This window comes from Brachionichthys hirsutus, unplaced genomic scaffold, assembly GCF_040956055.1.
Source record: "Brachionichthys hirsutus isolate HB-005 unplaced genomic scaffold, CSIRO-AGI_Bhir_v1 contig_1476, whole genome shotgun sequence".
Classification (NCBI taxonomy): Eukaryota; Metazoa; Chordata; class Actinopteri; order Lophiiformes; family Brachionichthyidae; genus Brachionichthys; species Brachionichthys hirsutus.
Window position 1 is genome coordinate 248,473 of NW_027180375.1, and position 18,278 is coordinate 266,750.

At 44.2% G+C, this 18,278-nt stretch overlaps 2 protein-coding genes across 2 annotated transcripts; both read right to left on the reverse strand.

The window, feature by feature from the left end:
- Window positions 1-278: 278 nt before the first annotated feature.
- LOC137914262 (protocadherin alpha-C2-like) lies at window positions 279-2,711 on the reverse strand. Its single transcript, XM_068757864.1, has one exon. It carries the CDS (start codon window positions 2,709-2,711, stop codon window positions 279-281), a length of 2,433 nt encoding a protein of 810 aa, XP_068613965.1.
- A 4,160-nt stretch (window positions 2,712-6,871) lies between these two features.
- Window positions 6,872-12,784, reverse strand: LOC137914263 (protocadherin-10-like). Its single transcript, XM_068757865.1, has 4 exons — window positions 10,262-12,784; window positions 7,780-7,838; window positions 7,522-7,649; window positions 6,872-7,200 (listed from the first exon to the last, which is right to left on the reverse strand). The coding sequence occupies exons 1-4, from the start codon at window positions 12,782-12,784 to the stop codon at window positions 6,872-6,874; spliced, it is 3,039 nt and encodes a 1,012-aa protein (XP_068613966.1).
- Window positions 12,785-18,278: the final 5,494 nt, after the last annotated feature.

Sequence of the window (18,278 nt, forward strand, 5' to 3'; positions counted from 1 at the left end):
CGCCATGAAATATCATGAACCCTTAAAATCCATACATTTTCATCAATGTGATGTTTTTTTTTTACTATATTATTCTCATTTATTATCACTGTCCTTAACGTTTTGAAGTTGAACAACCAATCTACAGTGTATAAAATCACACTTATTGTATGTAAACTCATTTAAAAAATATATTTACAAAAAAAGTTGGACACATTTCTCTGAAGGACCGGAAACAATAAAATGTAAATTAAGATGATAACTTTCGAAAGCTGAATGACTTCAAACAACGACCAATATTAAAATCCCACTTTAAATTTATGTAAATTAATGTAAAAATGACAGAGATGGACTCTCACCTGCAGAGTAGAAGCTGCTGAGTCGCTCGTGTCTGTCAGTCCCGTTCCTCTCGGTATGCTGGACACGATGTATCTGGAGCCCTTTGGTACAGGCTGTCTAACCACCATCTTTCCTTTCCTGGTCTCAGCCAGAAACAGACTGTACCAGTAGGCATCGTTGGAGACCAGCGTGGAATCGATGGTGGAGTTCCTCTCACTGATCACACTGTTCCTGCAGGAAGGAGCTGCTTTGCTGGCCTTGGGTTTCTGACACTTCAGCACGATGGTGACCAAAATGGTGATCAGCAGGAGAAATGACACCGAGCCCAGACCGATGACCAGATACAGGTTGAGGTCTGAAAAGATGTCGTATTGCAGAGGCACCTCGGTCATGTCAGAGTAGGCCTTCACAGCAGTCTCCACGGTGGACAGCTTGATGGTGACTGTAGCAGAGAGAGCGGGCTCGCCGTTGTCCTTGGCAACAACAACCAGTTGCTGGTGGCGTGGATCTCTGTAACTGAACATCCTCATGGTCCGGATCTCTCCGTTGTATTGGTCCAGACTGAACAGGGTGGCATCCGCCACCCGGAGAAACTGGTAGGTAATCCGAGAGTTGTGCACAGAGTCCACGTCTAAGGCTATCACCTTGGCAACCAGAGAGCCTTTGTCAGTGGATCTGGGGATCTTCTCCTCCACCACAGATCCATGCGCACGCCACGGAGAGACAATAACCGGAGTGTTGTCATTCTGGTCCACAATAATGATGTGGACGGTCACGTTGCTGCTGAGTGGAGGAGAACCAGAGTCTCTGGCCTCGATGTGGAAAAGAAAATCCTTCTCAATCTCATAGTCAAACGTTTTTAGTGCGTAAAGATTACCGTTCTCTGGATTGATGGAGAACAGCATGGACATGGAGGTGTTGGCTATCTCCTTCTCCAGGATGAAATAAACTAGATACTGGTTTTCATGGAGGTCAGGGTCAAAGGCAGAGAGGGAACTGAGCAAGGCCCCGGGTGCGTTATTCTCCATCACACGTATGCTATAAAAGGACTGAGGGAATTGCGGGGCATTGTCATTAACATCCAATAAATGCAAATGAATGGTCTCATTGTCAGACAACGGCGGTGTCCCCGCATCAGTTACAACCAGTATGATGTCATATTCAGCCATTGATTCACGGTCCAAGGGTTCAGACACTATAAGCTTGTAATGCATGGCTCTTTCCAATGATTGGTTAAGAATAAAAGGCAGATTCTCATTAATCGATAAGCTCACATTTCCGTTCTGCCCGGTATCTCTGTCATCTATGCCGATCAGAGCAACGACACTTCCGACTGCAATGTTCTCATCGAATGTATTTTTAACAGATTGTATGGTAACATCCGGGTAATTATCGTTCATATCGATCACATGGACGATGAGTTTGCATTGCCCCAGTAAGGGTTGCGCTCCTTTGTCTCTTGCCTCGATGTGCATCTCATAAAACGTCATATCCTCATAGTCAATAGTTCCCTTCACCGTTACCGCCCCTGTTTTCGGATGCAGCGCAAATACGTCTTGTGTTTTTTCTGACGTGTAAAGGGTGAATGAATACACAATTTCTGCGTTGAGACCATCGTCGGGATCCGTAGCGTCGAGCTTCATCACCAAGGTTCCGACGGGAGAATTCTCTGTCATATTAATCGCGTAAAGCTGCCTGTCAAACCGAGGAGGATTATCGTTGGTGTCTTGCACTTTAACAATTACGTTGGCGGTACCGGAGCGTTCAGGGACCCCGCCGTCCAACGCCGTCAGCACTAAATTATGAACAGCGTTCTCTTCTCTGTCTAAAGATTTGGTCAACACCAAATCAACGTATTGAGTTCCGTCGCTGCCCGTCTGAATTTCGATCGTGAAATGTTCACTGACGCTGAGTCTGTATGTTTTAATTGTGTTCATTCCAACATCTGGATCCGCTGCGTTCGGCAGGGAGAATCTCTCCCCCGGCGTGGCAGATTCGGAGACGTCGAGCTCGACTCTGTCCCGTCGGAAATGCGGAGCGTTGTCATTTATGTCCGTTATCCCGAGTTCAATGTTGAAGATGCGCAACGGGCTTTCTATGACCACATCAAGCTTTAGAAAACAGGACGCTAATTTCGGACAGAGAAATTCCCTGTCCATCTGTTCCACGATAAACAACTCCCCTGTCTTTTTGTTGACATCTAGATATTTTTTATTATGGAAAATATCAAGTTTTACCTCGCGTTGAGCCAAACCTCCAGGCTCAAGTCCTAAATCCGCAGCGAGATTGGCCACGACGGAGCCTCTCTCCATCTCCTCGGCGATGGAGTACCGTGTCACGGACAAAGCGCCGGGCGCTGCGCACAAGACAAAGACAGTGGTCCAAAAATGCATCCTTTCGTCAGCAGAAAAATCAGTGCGGTCCAGATTCTAAAAGCTTGATGTTGTTCTGGTTTATCAAATCTAACCAAATGTCTTGCAAGGTCTGTCAGATTGTATTCTTAACACAGAAATAAAAAATCTCATCTCCCTCAAAGCTGCGTCCTGCACACTTTAGGAATGGGTGCATCATGGTAGGAGGAGAGAAGTATTTTTCTTTATGGGCAACACTGACACCATCTGTCAGAGACACATTTGTACATTGTGCAGAAGCTGCTGTGTTGCTTTGTTGTCAAGGAACAAAAGAAATACGGTTTTATGATAGCGAACGAGCGCCGTTTTGATGTAACATGGATGGATGTCAATATGACAATATCATTTATTTAAGTGAGAATTTGTGATAACGATGTGTATGAACATGGAAAAGGTGGGAATGTGACAAATCTGATGCGACTTGAACGTATCATTTGGAAGGGGGGGGAGGGGAGGCGGGCTATTACTTTAGTTTCTACCTACTGAAGACATCAAAAATACGAAGCAAGACATTTGGAATTATGTAACTAACAAAAAAATGAGGAACTATAAATATGTTTTACATTTTAGGTTCCTCAAAGTAGAAGCCCTTTGCTTTGATGACAAATTTGCAAACCACTTAACGAGCTTCATGACGTCATCATCTGGAACGGTTTTCCCCTCCCCTGGTGAGCCTTGTCAGGGTTACGACCGGCTCGGAGTCGAAACTCAATGAGGAACAGAACCCAGATAGAATTTCAACAAAAATGCTATTTATTCATAATAACAACAAAAAAGCTGGGACAAAAGGAAGCAATGGGCGGATCTGGTGATCTGCTGCTCTGGTGCCAGGGAGCTGAGGAAAACGAAGAGAAGCGAATGGGCAGCAGAAAGGGAGGGGTTTATATAGGCCGAGCACACAACCTCATACAGGTGTGCACAATCACACAGGTAGCAGCCCATCAACACAGCTCTGGAAGACAGAGATTAGTGGAAACAGCGATATATTGCTAATACATAAAATTAACATATTCACAATGTATAAATGCATGGACGATAGCCTGTGCGCTGGCTTTCTTTCTTTGCTTAAATACACGAGCAAATATTTTCTCATCGACATCACCCTAACCCTAACCAGTAAAGTACACTTGCCAACAAATGTCAATCAGCATAACATTATTTTTTATATTTGCTCTTTTTTTGCAAAAGTATCAATAGTTCATCACCCGCTAGCCCTATCTGCAATAAGGAGCCACAATAATATTGTGTTGAATAAAGTATGTTTCTCGGATCTTTTCCATAAGGGAATATCTGTATAATTTCAGTTGTGGAATGGGTTTCAGTCTGTGGTATTTTTAATCCCTTTTTATAATGATAATAAACACCAGCTGATCGAAAATTCATTTAACTCACAGAGGATAGAGGATATTTTTTTTTATCTGCCTCTCCTGCCAAAGTTTTTGTCCCACAGTCAGATTCACATTCATTACCTTATTGCACGGGTGTCCAAACTGGAGGGTCGAGACGTTGCAGGTTTTTCTTCCAGCCAGTCACTAAAGAAAGTGATTTTAATTATCAACACCTCCTTTAATTTGAGAGAAGAATCTCTTTAGTGAGATCAGCTGCTGGAGAGATGGTTGGAAAGAAAGAAAGAAAACCTGGAGTGTCTCAGCCCTCCATGGAACAGTTTGGAAACCCCTGTCTTGTTGTAACCAGCTCCTTTAAATTTTATGACAGTCTTTATTATTACTTCATTACAAATCTCCAGCTTCTGGTCCGAGACTCAAAATTTACTCGGGAAAAAATAATGTGTAATGATTCTTACTCAAAGACGCCCTCTGCTGGACAAATCCACTTCGTCATCATAGGCATTAGTCATTGTTAATAGTGAATCTCATCCAGTCTTTAACGTTCTGCTGAAAACAAATCCGAGAAAAGCAATTGTATGCGGTCAATGATAAATTTTATTAATGCACATTATTTCACACTGGAATGTAAATGGATCATCAGCATCCTTGTACGATTTTCCATGACAACAACATTAATTGTTATTCAACCAGCAATTTACTCAGTTTTTCATTTGTATACATGTTTGAGGTAAATGTCACTTTATAAGTATTTAGTTTAATTCAGTCATTTGTGTAACAGTATTTGAGCACTATATGATAATGTATTACTTGCAGATTAAGATGTAACATAAATGATCATTTGTGATGTGTATTGCTAATATATACGACCTCTCCATTTTATGTGGTTAAATTTAGATTTAGGTTGACAAGCAGCTAAATGTTTTGCTTATAAATGCTTTAGTAATTCAGTAGCATGACTTATTGTGTAAAAATAATAGGGCCTTCTTTTTGCTGTGGGGGTAGTTTGAAGAAGAAGAAACTTTAAAATACTTTAAATGTACTTTTTTATAACCATTAATCTAATATTTATTTGCAAACTCATTGAAAGCTAGATTGCCCAGTTGGTGTTCTTAATGTTGTTGTTGGAGGAAGACCTACCACACCAGTTATAAAGCCGGAAGCGCCCTCTTGTGGATGATTGGTGACATTGCAACGTATTTGAGAAAGAACCACTGGTCAAGAACAATTTCAGCACCATGGTAACGGACAGTTCCCGGTGGAAATGACCACCGTGCCTAAGAAATACAGTATCACACTCTAGATTGGCTATAATTTCACCAATCACTACAATATATTTTATTACAATTTCATTAACCACGGAGATTAAAATAAATATTGTATATAGACGTATATGCAAGAGTGATGTTTTTTTATGTGACGTGTTTTCATATGAACTCTATCTATCTATATTTATCTTTAAATATAAAGATAGGCTCACTGCTCCAGGAAAAACCCCACATAACGAGAATAAAGCTCCATTCCTTGCTCATATAAAAGTGCCACAGCCCTGTCTATGGATCACCTTATACCCTCCATGTTCTCATGGGGACACACATTTCCTCATTAACGCAATTATTTGGAATCTAAGCCATAAAACGACCCAATTATCACATTCATTTCTGGCCGGTAGCCAACTCTCATCTGTTGATGGTAGGAACTTCCCTTAGATGCAGAGCAGCGCTCCTAATCTCACTGTGTAGCCACTATGCAATGACAATAAAGGCTTTTTATCTATCTATTCTATCTCTATTTCTAAAAGGGCACAACGAGTGAGAAGTTTCAGGCCTCGTAGCTCACATCCAGGTGTGACATTTGGAGCCGGGCGCCCCTTCCACTAACACTCGTGCTCTTGAGCTTAATTAAAGTGTTTTTTTCGAGTGAGGAGATTCTCTTTGTTCGGCTAATGAACCCCACTGTTCTCTGCGGGCAAATGAAAAAGCAAGCAGTCAAATTAGCATATGTTAGCATTTTTACCATGTTTATTCCTTCCCTGTGGAAAACAGCTTACCAAGGCGAAAAGCTTTCCATCCTTGCAACGGTATAGCGGTGGAACATTTCCGTCCCGAAATAATTGACTGGAGCTAATTATAAGCATTGATCTCGTAAACGTAAACGCTTTGTGCTTCGAGTGCGTGTTTGAGCGCGTGCATGTGTGTTGGTTGGGTTTTGGTGTTGGATCAATTACTGAAGTGTTTAAGATACTTCAAAGACCATATGGAAAAAATACTTTATTTTCATAAATGTCTACAGTACATGTGTGGGGACGATCCCCCCGTCTTTACAGCGGTCTGCATCATGTTGCAGCTTGCATATACATCATCACACTATTGGTCATATATATTCACACGAGCTCTGTTAGCAAATCAACATAGAAAAAGAAGATGTTGTTCAGAACATCAAAAATATAAATCCAAGGATGTGCAAAAATATTGTCCACTAATGTTTTTTTCAAAATATTTTGGATGTAACTGCTGCTCCAGTTTGATTGTCTAAATAATAATAACAATAACAACAACAACAATAATAATAATAATAATAAGCGGACACATATATTGGCCTTGTTACATAAATAGCCATCACGATTAATTTCCTTTCCACATCAAAAGGCTTGTTGATTCGTTATTTCTCAGTGAACTGCACATCCTCTGTACTTTTTTCACGAATCTACCCTTTGTACGTCACTATGGCCTCTGCGTCCATGTTCACAGGAAAACATCATTCATTTTATCACCCATCCAGACAATTATTGAGAAGTCAGTCATTATATAGGTCATTATTTATAATCGCTGCCTCTCCCTGAGGTGACATCTGAAGACGGCGCCTCTTGCCAAAGGTGGAGAAGGAATTGTTGACGTCCAGCTCACTTCGCTGGGCTGCTGGCCTCAGGGTGCAGAAACCTGATGGTGTACCGGGGATGTACACGTTGTGGTGATAGTCAGGTGGTGGGTGTGGGTGGGGGTGGGGATGGGGATGGGGAAGGGGGTGGGAGGGCATTGTTGGCTGCTGCTGTTGAGGTGGAGGTGTGCACCGAGGAGTCCAGGGGCGAGAGGGGACCCCACTGGGTGACGTAGACATTTTGTAATCTGGAGTATTACATAGATAAGAATAAAGGAACAAAGAAACTGTTTAATGTGACAATTTTCATTCATATTTCACTTGAATTCCGGTTTTGGGCAATCAGGACTGTGAACTTGGGCATGCAACAAAAGCATAAGCACAGAACAGAGCAGAGCCATAATGATGTGCATGAATGAATTTAAAGCTCGTTCATAGTGGAGTTGAGGTAAGACTATCTTGCAAACATGGATATGTGTGGTGTGGTTTGCATTGTTTACATAATCTAGTAAATCCAATCATAACCTCATATGAGTGTTGTCATTATAAAGGCTGTTTGTTGCTCTCACCTTTCATTCCTTTCATGTGAGTACCCCAGGTCCAGTACTGCCCAGGTGCCAAGGAGGTGACGTAGTTTTCTGGGTCGGCGTGCATGGCCTTCCGCATGAGCGTGCCATCCATGTTGATGGAGTTATAACTGCAAACAAGATGCCATTGTCTGTCGTAAAATGACACCACACTCAGCAGCATCTGCTTTTTTATGTGAGCGTCTATCCTCGACATCAATAATATCGAGACACAATTTGTTCACAAGTCAAAACCGGTACCTTTTAATAGAGGAGTTCTGGTTTTTAGTGAGGGTCCAGTCTGTGTTTGGTGCCTTCAACTGTAGGAGAAAAAAAGAAGGGCAAAATAATTTCAAGCAAATACAAACGAGGAAAATCCCCATCTCACGAGTATCATAGAGTATGTTCAGATGTATTTATGAAGGATGCCTCGGTTAGTAATTTTCAATCAAAACAGTTTTGATGTCAGTCTTAAATCGGCAGAGGTCATTCATCAATGATGCGAGCAGAGTTCTATCTTTATCCTCGCCCTGATGTAGAGATATGATTCTGTTTCCCGTGGATCGTGGCTGCCGCCCTGTGGACGTTTGGCAGCACACATTTTTTAAAGAGCAGAGACGCCGTTGCCTTCAGCTCCGACCCGCCTGTCACTTAGTTTTGCTTTTATCCTCTGTGGCGCAGCGGGGGGGGGGAAGGAAGAGCTCTGGGTCGGTGTTTATTCCGGGTCTCGTATAGTATGGCTTGCACGCTCTATTAACTCACTTAAAGTCGTTAGCGGGCAGAATTGTGACGTTAGTGTATTATTAGAATCGGTATTCAAAATACACCCCTCGTCAGCTGCGCACAAAACCAATTAGAACCCCACCGGGATGAAACGAAACATGATCTTAATCTTCAAAGGAAACCGTAGCAGGGAGGAAATTAAGAAAATTACCCGCGTCATTGTTTTGTGGATTTTATGCATCATTCTACATTAATATTTGCTTGCCGCTCCTCGAGCAAGGTTTTTAATTAAAAAGTCTCACCGAAACGCCTTGAAAAGTTTGCGGTGCTTGCAGCTGTGATCAACACGCGCATAGCATGCAGGCACGTGCACGTGCACGCACCTGCCCTTCACATGTCTTACACGCTTGGGTGTGCGTCTAATTCCCTTTTCACCTCCCATTCATCAACGTATACTCGCGCCCGCGCGTGTACTTGCGACGCTCAGATAGTTTCATTGCGACTTGCCTTTGAAATGTAACGTGTCACCGACGACCTCGGGACGTCTCGCGTGGGTGACGCTGAGGGACGTCACCGGGTGAATTAAGTGGGGACCAATTAAAGACGGGAAGGACACTTTCTCCTATAAAGGAGCAGAGCTGCGGGGCGGGACAATCAGCGTGACCTCGAAGTCCCCTCGTGTGGCCAGAGGTGTGTGTGTGTGTGTGTGTGTGTGTGTGCGTGCGTGTTCGTGGGTGTGTGTGTGGGTGTGTGTGTGTGTGTGCCGATGACCGAGCTGACATGTCTCGGTCTGCCTGGTGGACTCGGGTATATCATGGCTCCGAGTCTTTGTCTCGCAGCGATTCGGTTGGCAACGAGCAGGAGGCGCGTATTTACGCGAATTAGAAAACACTGGATAGACATCATGCCATCTTAAATTGCCCTTTCTCCTTGTCTCCATCCTTCCCCCTTCTTCTATTACACCCCCCTCCTTCTCAACATTCGCCCTCCCCCCATCTCTCTCTCTCTCTTTCTCTCTCTTCTCTCTCTCTCTCCTCTCTAACAGAGGACAACGCTGTTGTCGATCTAAAGGCGGCCCACGTCTCCGTCCGGCAATGTCCTTGCACCCCCCCCCCCCCCCCCCTCCTTCTCCACTTGCCCCCTCCCCTCTTGATGCCCTTCCTTGTCTCCCCAAAACCGACTATTTGCCATTTTTCATCAATAATGGACAGCCCCCCCCCCCCCCCCCCCTCTTGCGAATACGACACATTGTGTGTAGTATAATGGTTCGGCTCCCCTTTTGCCCTTGAGGTATAGTTAATGAGGTTATCTCTCCTATATTATTAGATTAAGGTCAAATCCGAATGGTCGAACAACTGTCTGAACCGATGTAAATACATTCACCCATTCACCTTGCCCCTCACGTGCGTAACCTTGACTTTTCAAACTGCTGCTGCACGCATGTGTGTTGCATAAATATACATCTTGCATGTCACAAACAATTAAAAACTATGAATTGCTTGAAGCTTTTCCACGTGTCATGTCTTTTCTTTTTTTTAAAAAACCAGAACGGCGCAGATACTCATCGCCTCTCGGGTTCCTCTCACGCAGTAATTGATATTTCCATTTCGCCTCTACTCGGATATTAAGACCCGATCTGTGCGCCTCGCAAAATGGGATTTCACGATTTCATCACCGTGTCAATTAAAATGTAATTTCACAACGTTTCATTTTCATTTCCAGGGTGCCAAACATTATGATAGGCTGCGCGATTAGGAGAAATCAGTGGCATAATTAGGAAAAACTAATCGAGACGAAATGATGTGGAGCAGCAGACTGAGCAATAAAAGAAAAAAGAAAAAAGACAAGACAAGAAAGAAAACCTGAGTTTGAATCTGTCTGTTTGGTTTGACCTTCATGAAGTGTCACATTCCTTGATTATTCATTAGATTTCAAGATGAGACAGATGAAAGCCCTTTTTTTAATCAGTTGGTAAAACAGATTAACATAAATTCTAGACGTGATGCTGAATTCACTGTACCTCGTTGGGAGTAGTTGCTCCGTTGTTCACAGATGCGCTCCGGCTTTGCGCGTTCCACGAGCTTTCCGCGCTCTTCGCCTCGTTGTTCCTCGGCGTGCTACCGGGGCTGCACGGCTTCAGAAACATAAAGTCACTTTTGGCTGACTCTGGAGTCTGACACACTTTATAGCAATACGCCTGTGAGAGACTGCTGTTTCCATTCACCTCCATACAGTTCGTGGGCACTTTGGCCGCGGATGAAATCTGCAGGTTGATGTTGGATTTTTTGAACACCTCTGGAGGCGGCTCTGACTGAAATCCCTCGCAGCAGCAGCAGGCGAACGGGGGAAGGTTGTATCCGCTGAGAGTCTCCCTGTCCTTGTAACACTTGACAGCAGCCAGCACGATAATTGCCGCCAGGAAAATTAAAGATATGGTGCTCAGTGACACGATCAAGTAGAGAGCGAGGTTTGAGGGGGGCTGTGGGCTCAGTGTGAGGTCTCCCAAATCTGACAGAGACTCGGGTGCGCTGTCTACCACCGTGAGGACAATGGAGACGCTGGCGGAGAGCGGCGGCTGCCCGTTGTCCTTCACTAATATTACCATTCTTTGTCTCGTTGCGTCTTTTTCCACGAGCCGGCGAATTGTCCGTACTTCGCCCGTGTACAGAGCCACGCTGAACAGTCCGGGATCTGTCGCCTGTAACACCTGATAGGACAGCCGGGAGTTCTGCCCTGCATCCGCGTCTAACGCCGTTATCTTGGTGACCAGATATCCAGCGTCTACCGACCGCGGAACCACCTCGGTGGCCACGGTGCCGTTTCTTGGAAGCGGGGATGCGACGACAGGTGGATTGTCGTTCTGGTCCAAGACAAACACGTTGACTGTGACGTTGCTGGCGAGAGGTGGGAAACCAGCGTCCTGCGCCTGGACCAGAATTTGAAAGTTTCTAAGTTGCTCATAATCAAAAGAGCGTAGCGCGTAAATGTTGCCATTGTCCGAGTTGATTGAGACATAAGTGGACACGGGCATGCCCTGAATCTGACCATCCAGAATGGAATAAGACAGATAGGCGTTCTGGTTGGTATCGGGGTCGAATGCGGCGACAGAGCAAATGGAAGCGCCGGGGGCGTTATTCTCCGTCACATAAACCGTGTATGAAGGTTGAGAGAAACGCGGGGGGTTGTCATTAATGTCAGACACCTGAACGAGGATGGTTTTTCTCGTGGACAGGGACGGGGAGCCCACGTCTCGGGCTGTGAGGGTGATATTGTACTCAGATACAGCTTCCCTGTCCAGAAATTTACTTGTAACCAAAGTATAGTAGTTTTTAAAAGATGAATGGAGCTGAAAGGGGACGCTGCTCGGAATTTGACAGTCGACGTTCCCGTTCTCTCCCGCGTCCCGATCCATGACGCTAATAACCGCTATCACCGTGCCCGGCGGCGCGTCTTCCTGCACGGGGGTGGAGACAGATGTGAGGATGACTTCGGGCGCGTTGTCATTTACATCCAGGATGTCTACCAGCACTTTGCTGTGGACCGCCACAGCCGAGTGTCCGCGGTCTTTCGCCTGCACGTACAGCTCATACACGCTCGCTTTCTCATAGTCCACAACGCCCTTGACTCTGATTTCACCCATATACGGGTCCACGTTGAACAGTTCGCGCACCTTGAGGGGTGCGTGCCCACTAAAGCCGTAGGTCACCTCCCCGTTCGAGCCCTCGTCCAGGTCTGTGGCGTTCAGCTTCACCACCAGCGTCCCCCTCGGTGCGTTTTCCACCAAGCTGGCGCGGTAAATTGAGCGGTCAAACACGGGCATGTTATCGTTTGCGTCTAACACTGTAATAGTTATCAGCGCTGTTCCAGAACGTTCCGGCGACCCCCCGTCATAGGCAGTCAGAGTCATTTCGTGTTTTTTATGCTGTTCCCGGTCCAATGGGGTGTCCAGAACAAGCTCAGCAAACTTGCTTCCATCGTTACGCGTCTGGATATTCAGTATGAAGTGCGCGTTTGCGCTTAGCTGGTAGGAGCGCAGGGAGTTGGCGCCCACGTCCTGATCCTGAGCGCTCTCTAACGGGAACCGGGAACCAGGCGCAGCCGACTCTGTGATGTCGAGATTAAACTCGCTCCATGGGAAACTGGGGGAATTGTCGTTCACGTCTAAAATCTCCACTTCCACTCTGTACAGTTCTAACGGGTTTTCAATGACGACCTGGAGGTGTAAAAAGCAACTGGGGCTTCGTTCACACAGATCCTCTCTGTCGATTTTTTCGTTGAGGAAGAGAATACCATTCTCCAAGTTCACTTCTAAATACTGCCTCTTAGCTCCGGAGACGATACGAAACCGACGAGCTGACAGTTTTGCGACATCCAAGCCCAGATCTTCAGCGATGTTACCGACGAAAGCTCCATGCTCCAGCTCTTCGGGAATGGAATACCGAATTTGTGCAAGAACTAGGTCCACTACGCACGCACAAAGAAGCAGACATATAATCAGTCCAGTCACCGGTACCCAACTGCATCTGTAAAGTCTGTGATCCATTTCAGCGGCGCGCGTAAAGTCCTCAGCCAGACATCATTTGGGTTATAAAATTAGTGCTGCTAAAAATAATTAAGGCTGAAATTAGCGTCTGTCCCAGATGAACAATGATCTTTAGATAACTTTGTGGGACGGCCAAGCTGCAGAGACAGAAGATGACAGCAGAGAAAAGTGAAAGGACCTATTTTCTTCTCTATTGTGCTCCGCGCGCAACGCCGGAGCTTTGATATTCCAGTGTATAAGACACTCGGAGGAACTGGTGGGGAGGCGCATGTGTGTGTGTGTGTGTGTGTGGCGGAGAGAGAGAGAGAGAGAGAGAGAGAGGGGGGGGACGCTCAGCTCCGTATTGGAGGACGCCGAGTCTAATTACTGAGGACGTTTAACCCTTTCGTGTCCTCACGTCTGTTCCTTTGACCCATTAAAGAGACGAGAAGGCGTAAATTTGACACTATAGACATCAGAGCCAAAGACAAATTGTGTTGTGGGTGTCGTGTTCTAGGCTGGACAGATTTCCAATCCAAACCCTAAACAGAAGTTCAGTTGCTTCAGATTCAGCCTCCAATGATTATCATTATTATAATAATATCTGATATGATAAACTATAACCTGAGGCTCCACTGTTACATGTTGCAATGTTAGACATAGGCCAGTGACTGGTAATCTCCTGGACTTTATTAATCTTCTTCATGCCAGTCCTTTGAAGATGAACACACATTGAATATACACCCTCATTTATCAATCATCATACACAACATTTGGATTAAAACATTTTTTTAATGGGTCAGGACATTCATTTTTAATCAACATTTAAATGAGCGAGAGCTGCAGTTCGGCACTTAAAGTGATTGCAGTGGTAATCGCGTACGGGTGATGAACTCATACAAATGCGCATTACACGAGTTTATGTCGTTAAAGTTGCCCTGAACACGCATTATCATAATCAACATAAAAGCATTGTCGTAAAGCTTCAATCACGCTTGGCTCTGATCAGGTATTACAGGAGGGATTTTGATACATATCCCGAAACATTGACAATCTGGGGATGACAGAAAAGGCCAGTATGAACTAGTGGATGAGCGTAACCCCACTGAGCATTATAGTTTTGATAGGACAAAGAGGACATCTCGAGAGTCACGCAGACTGTGGCTCATGTTTGTTCACATCTAATCTTTTCCCTGCTAATCCTGTTGAGTTAGAAAAGCACTGAACCACAGAGAGTGAAGGAGAAAGTGAGAGAGAAACTAAAGGACGCCTTTGTGAAGTCGGGTTCGTGTCTAGACAGACACGAGTTGCATTTTAATGGAAAATGATGTGTTGAATTCTGAAAGGACTGACGCCACAGCCTCGACCCCCCGCTCCCCCGAGCAACGTTATTATATAGCTATAGGAAAGAAGTTGGGTGTGACGTAGTAGCAGATGTGAGGAGAAGAGCCATGAAAGAAATATTTAAAATTCCCAAGAGGAGCATTTTATTCCGCACTAGATGCAACATTGTCTGTCAACTGCCCCGCAATCCGAGCACTATGGATGCTGTGCCAGAAATTGGGCTGATGGTTGGTCCCTTATCAGGATAATTATGGACACCAAGAGACACTGAGGTCTGATGTTGTGTGAATCTTTTCACTTGACGAAAATCAAACGGGGCTGGTGGGACTATACTTACATTTGTAAACAGCGGTTACTGGTAACACTACGGAATGCAGGGATGTGGGTGCAACTTTTGTATAGTATTGTGTCAACTCTATTTCTAGCAGAGGTCACGAGTTCAATGTCACTATTACTGAATGGGCACAAAAACTGCCCCTAACCCCTCAAAAAAGCCGTCTCCAAACACACCATTCTCTTTCCAGGAAAAAAAAATAAAAAAAATCTGCAGGTTTAAATAAGTAGGAAACAAAATCTTCTTACAGATTTAACCTCAAGCAGATGGTTAAGCTTCTCCAGAAATGATTATATTTCTGGAAAAGGAATAAAATCACCACCAGTTCTATTACTTCCCCCTTCTTTTTTAATTAACGGAGTGAAGGATTACTGTGCAGCTATCCGGGATCAACCGCGTTCTCCGACGGAAGAATACAAATGTTTAGTGATAAATAATCCCAAAGCACTCCGGCCGGCGGTCCCTCGGTGCCCGTTACATTAACATGCGTTACACGGAGCATTAATCCGGTCTCATCCGCCCCTATCCCCCCCCCCACCACCACCCCTTTGTCGGACAGAGACACAGCCAGCCCATTACGTTTTCTGAACCACCGTTTAACAACCGCCTGACCGTGACCTGTTCCTCCGCTGTCAGAGGAGAAGAAGGTGGTGGTGGAGCGGAAACGGATTCATGGTTGGAAACGTCCCTGAGTTTAATGAAGCGTAAAGTTATATAGCGAAAGTTAAATAGTTATAATTAGGTGGGTTATTTGTTAAGTTTCATTTGACCCACAAGGAGCACAGAGGTCAACTGATGCTTTTCATTTGATTTGTGATCTGGTGGCGCCATCTCATGGTTGCTGTTCGTTCATGTTACAATTTGTAGAAAACATGACGATCAGTGATTGTCTCAACAATAAGAAGTTTTTTTTTTCTTTTTAAAATGTATTTTTTTATCTAAAATTGGTGAAGTATGTCAGTTTAATAATCAGCATCAACATCCAGGGACTGTCTGTGTTTCTATTTGAAGGTGGCTCCTTTGCATATCTTTCAGTAAATCTCTATGTCACCGCTAATCATCGTATAGAAATTGCAGTCAGCCACTAAATGGGGGATTAGTTGTATTGTGACGTTGTTTATACAAGGAAATATTTGACAATAATGCTATTTTATAGGCCACATTGATGGGATTAATATGGGATTAAATAATATAATCACCCAGTCATGCAGGAATATCATTCAGAAAAGCAGTTACATTGATTTAAGGCTCATTTATAGAGAAACACCGAAGCGCCGATCAGGATTTAAGATTCTGTTAACATTAGAAGCCAATTTTCGGACTCTGCTGTGGCTTCAATGGTCTTTGCGTTTATCTTTGATCCTATTCCGCCATCTATCGGATATTTTCTGTCATATCATCTGCTCAAGTGGCTGTTTTCTGCAATATAATGAACTAAATATACAGAAACATCACGTACATTTAACGCATTTTGAGTATTCTTAAATCGGATTCATTCTGTGATTGAATAGTTCTAAAAAAAAAAGACATTCATCCCATAGTCTATAATCAAACTCCCTAAAATCATTTTGTAGCGATCATCTGATGAAAGAGTTGATTGATGTACATTGGATGAATTCAGATACAGTAACTGAGACTGTTTTAATAACCTTGAAATCTCGTTATTTTGAAAAATAAAAAGTGAGTTTCACTTGTATAAATAGAGGAGCCAAACCGAACGCTGATGACTGGGTTCAGTTCAAAGGTGGGCAAACCAAGAAAACAACATCATGAAACAGAGCAGAGAAATGAGCGCATGCTTAAATATTACGGTGTGGAGTGAACGCGGGCAGACAGGTGCGCCACTTCCTGGAAAGACGCGAGTGATGACGTGTGGAATGAATGAGTTGTCAGTGACGTGAAAGGATCAACCTGTTCCACAACGACTAAAAGATCATTCCTCAGAAATGGACCTTGATGTCTCGGATTTTTACTCATTCTGGCTACTTTTTTTGTTCAAGCGGGAAAATGTTCATGGGAAAATGTATCTATTATGCATATCTGAGGTCATTCTGCAGTCATGAAGGTGAAACCCGGCAATTTCACGGTCGGTTTCGGTTTTGAATTACGTCATTGTTTTTTAAAAATAATCGGGGTTTTGCCACGCTGGCATGAAAAATCCACTAAGGGGCGTTAAAGATCAATAATAGACGGGACATCTTCTACCTCCCATGAACCAAGGCCCATAGTATAGTATAGTATATCCTCTTGCGTGTACAAAGGTCTGTGCATGTGTTTGTGTGTGGTGGTGGGGGCTGAAGACACAAAGACATGAGAAAAGGGAGGTTGAGGTGACTTCCACAATTCCCATAATATCCAGTTGAGTGCATTGTTCATTGTGTCACCACAGCATCAATCAAACAGGGGAGATAAACAGAAAGACAGAGCGAAGGGCACAAGGTGGGAGGTCACACAAATCAGAGATATGTGCAAGAAATCATGCCGCAGGAGGGGAGATGACAGGAGATAAGGTGACGCAAAGGAAGAAAAGCGAAAACCATCAGAGAGAGAAAGTAAAAGATCAACTGCTGAAGTTATATTAAAACAGAAAGAATGGATAGGGGAAAGAAGAGGGATAAAAAAAAGAGGGAAAGAGAATGAATCGAGAGTTTGGTCCACATGCTCCTCAGCTGTGTAAACTTAAAGTCTCTACTGCTTCTCGGATTCCCCCGAAAAAAGGGGATATTTATAGGAGGCTGGCAGATGCAGTGAATGGACCCTTGCTCTGTCACACCCACTAATATTAGTGTTATTACTTTATATGTGCAAAAATGGAAAATGTCAGCAACCCGAGAGGCCTGCGGAGACAGTGTGTGCATGCACAGTGTCTCACTCCTTTTTAATGTGTGTCTCATCGTGTTCCTGAAAAGAAATGTCTGCTTCATGAGATTCAGCTTTCATATGAAATGGGCAAAAGAAAGAAGGAAGAAGATCAAATTAGAGAAAGACCAGAAAAAACAGGGAGACACTGGCATGTATTGAAGGGTGTAACCTGATATACCGAGCTTATTAAAGCTGTCAGTGCAAAAGAAGGAAAGAGAGGTGGAGGAAAGCGAGACAGAAACAGACACAAGCACATATTCCAGCTCCAGATTATACGATTCCCGCAATTTGCAGACATGTTGAAACAGACTACACACACACACACACACACACACACTCAAACGCACGTGCACAAACACACAATCACACAGGTCCTCTTCACCTTCACAGTTGCACACGCAGGCACACATGCAGAAACACAAACAGTCTGATAGACATAACAGACGTGCATGCGCATGCACACATGCTGGGAAGAGAGGAAATTCCAGCGGGAACAGGTGGGAGTGGTGATAGCAATCTATCAGGATTACTTTGATCTTCCCCGCGCTTCTGTCACCACTGCTGAAGCACACAGGATGGATCAGGCTAGGTTCTGATTATTCATAATGTCCTTTTGCACGCCAAGATGTAACGCCAACACTTCAACAACACATGTGCAAAGTAAATTGGTGGCTTCAAGGCAGCAAGTATACAGCACATCAGATTGTTTGTCCACATTGGCAATGAACTGAGAAGCATGAGTTATACAACGCTGACTGTACGACCAGGCTTCTGTGTGTTCTGTCCAAAGTAAAGCAGAGACAGAAGGACAGCGGTGTTTCTTTGCGCGCTAAGATAAAAAGTGATGCGACGCTGGCGGTGTTGAGGGAAGCTCTGAGGAACTTGAGCTATAACTGTGAGATCAAAACAATCACCGTCATTGTGAGCACAGTCATTTTTAATGGTTTTATATGTTTTTATTTATTTGAGTGATTG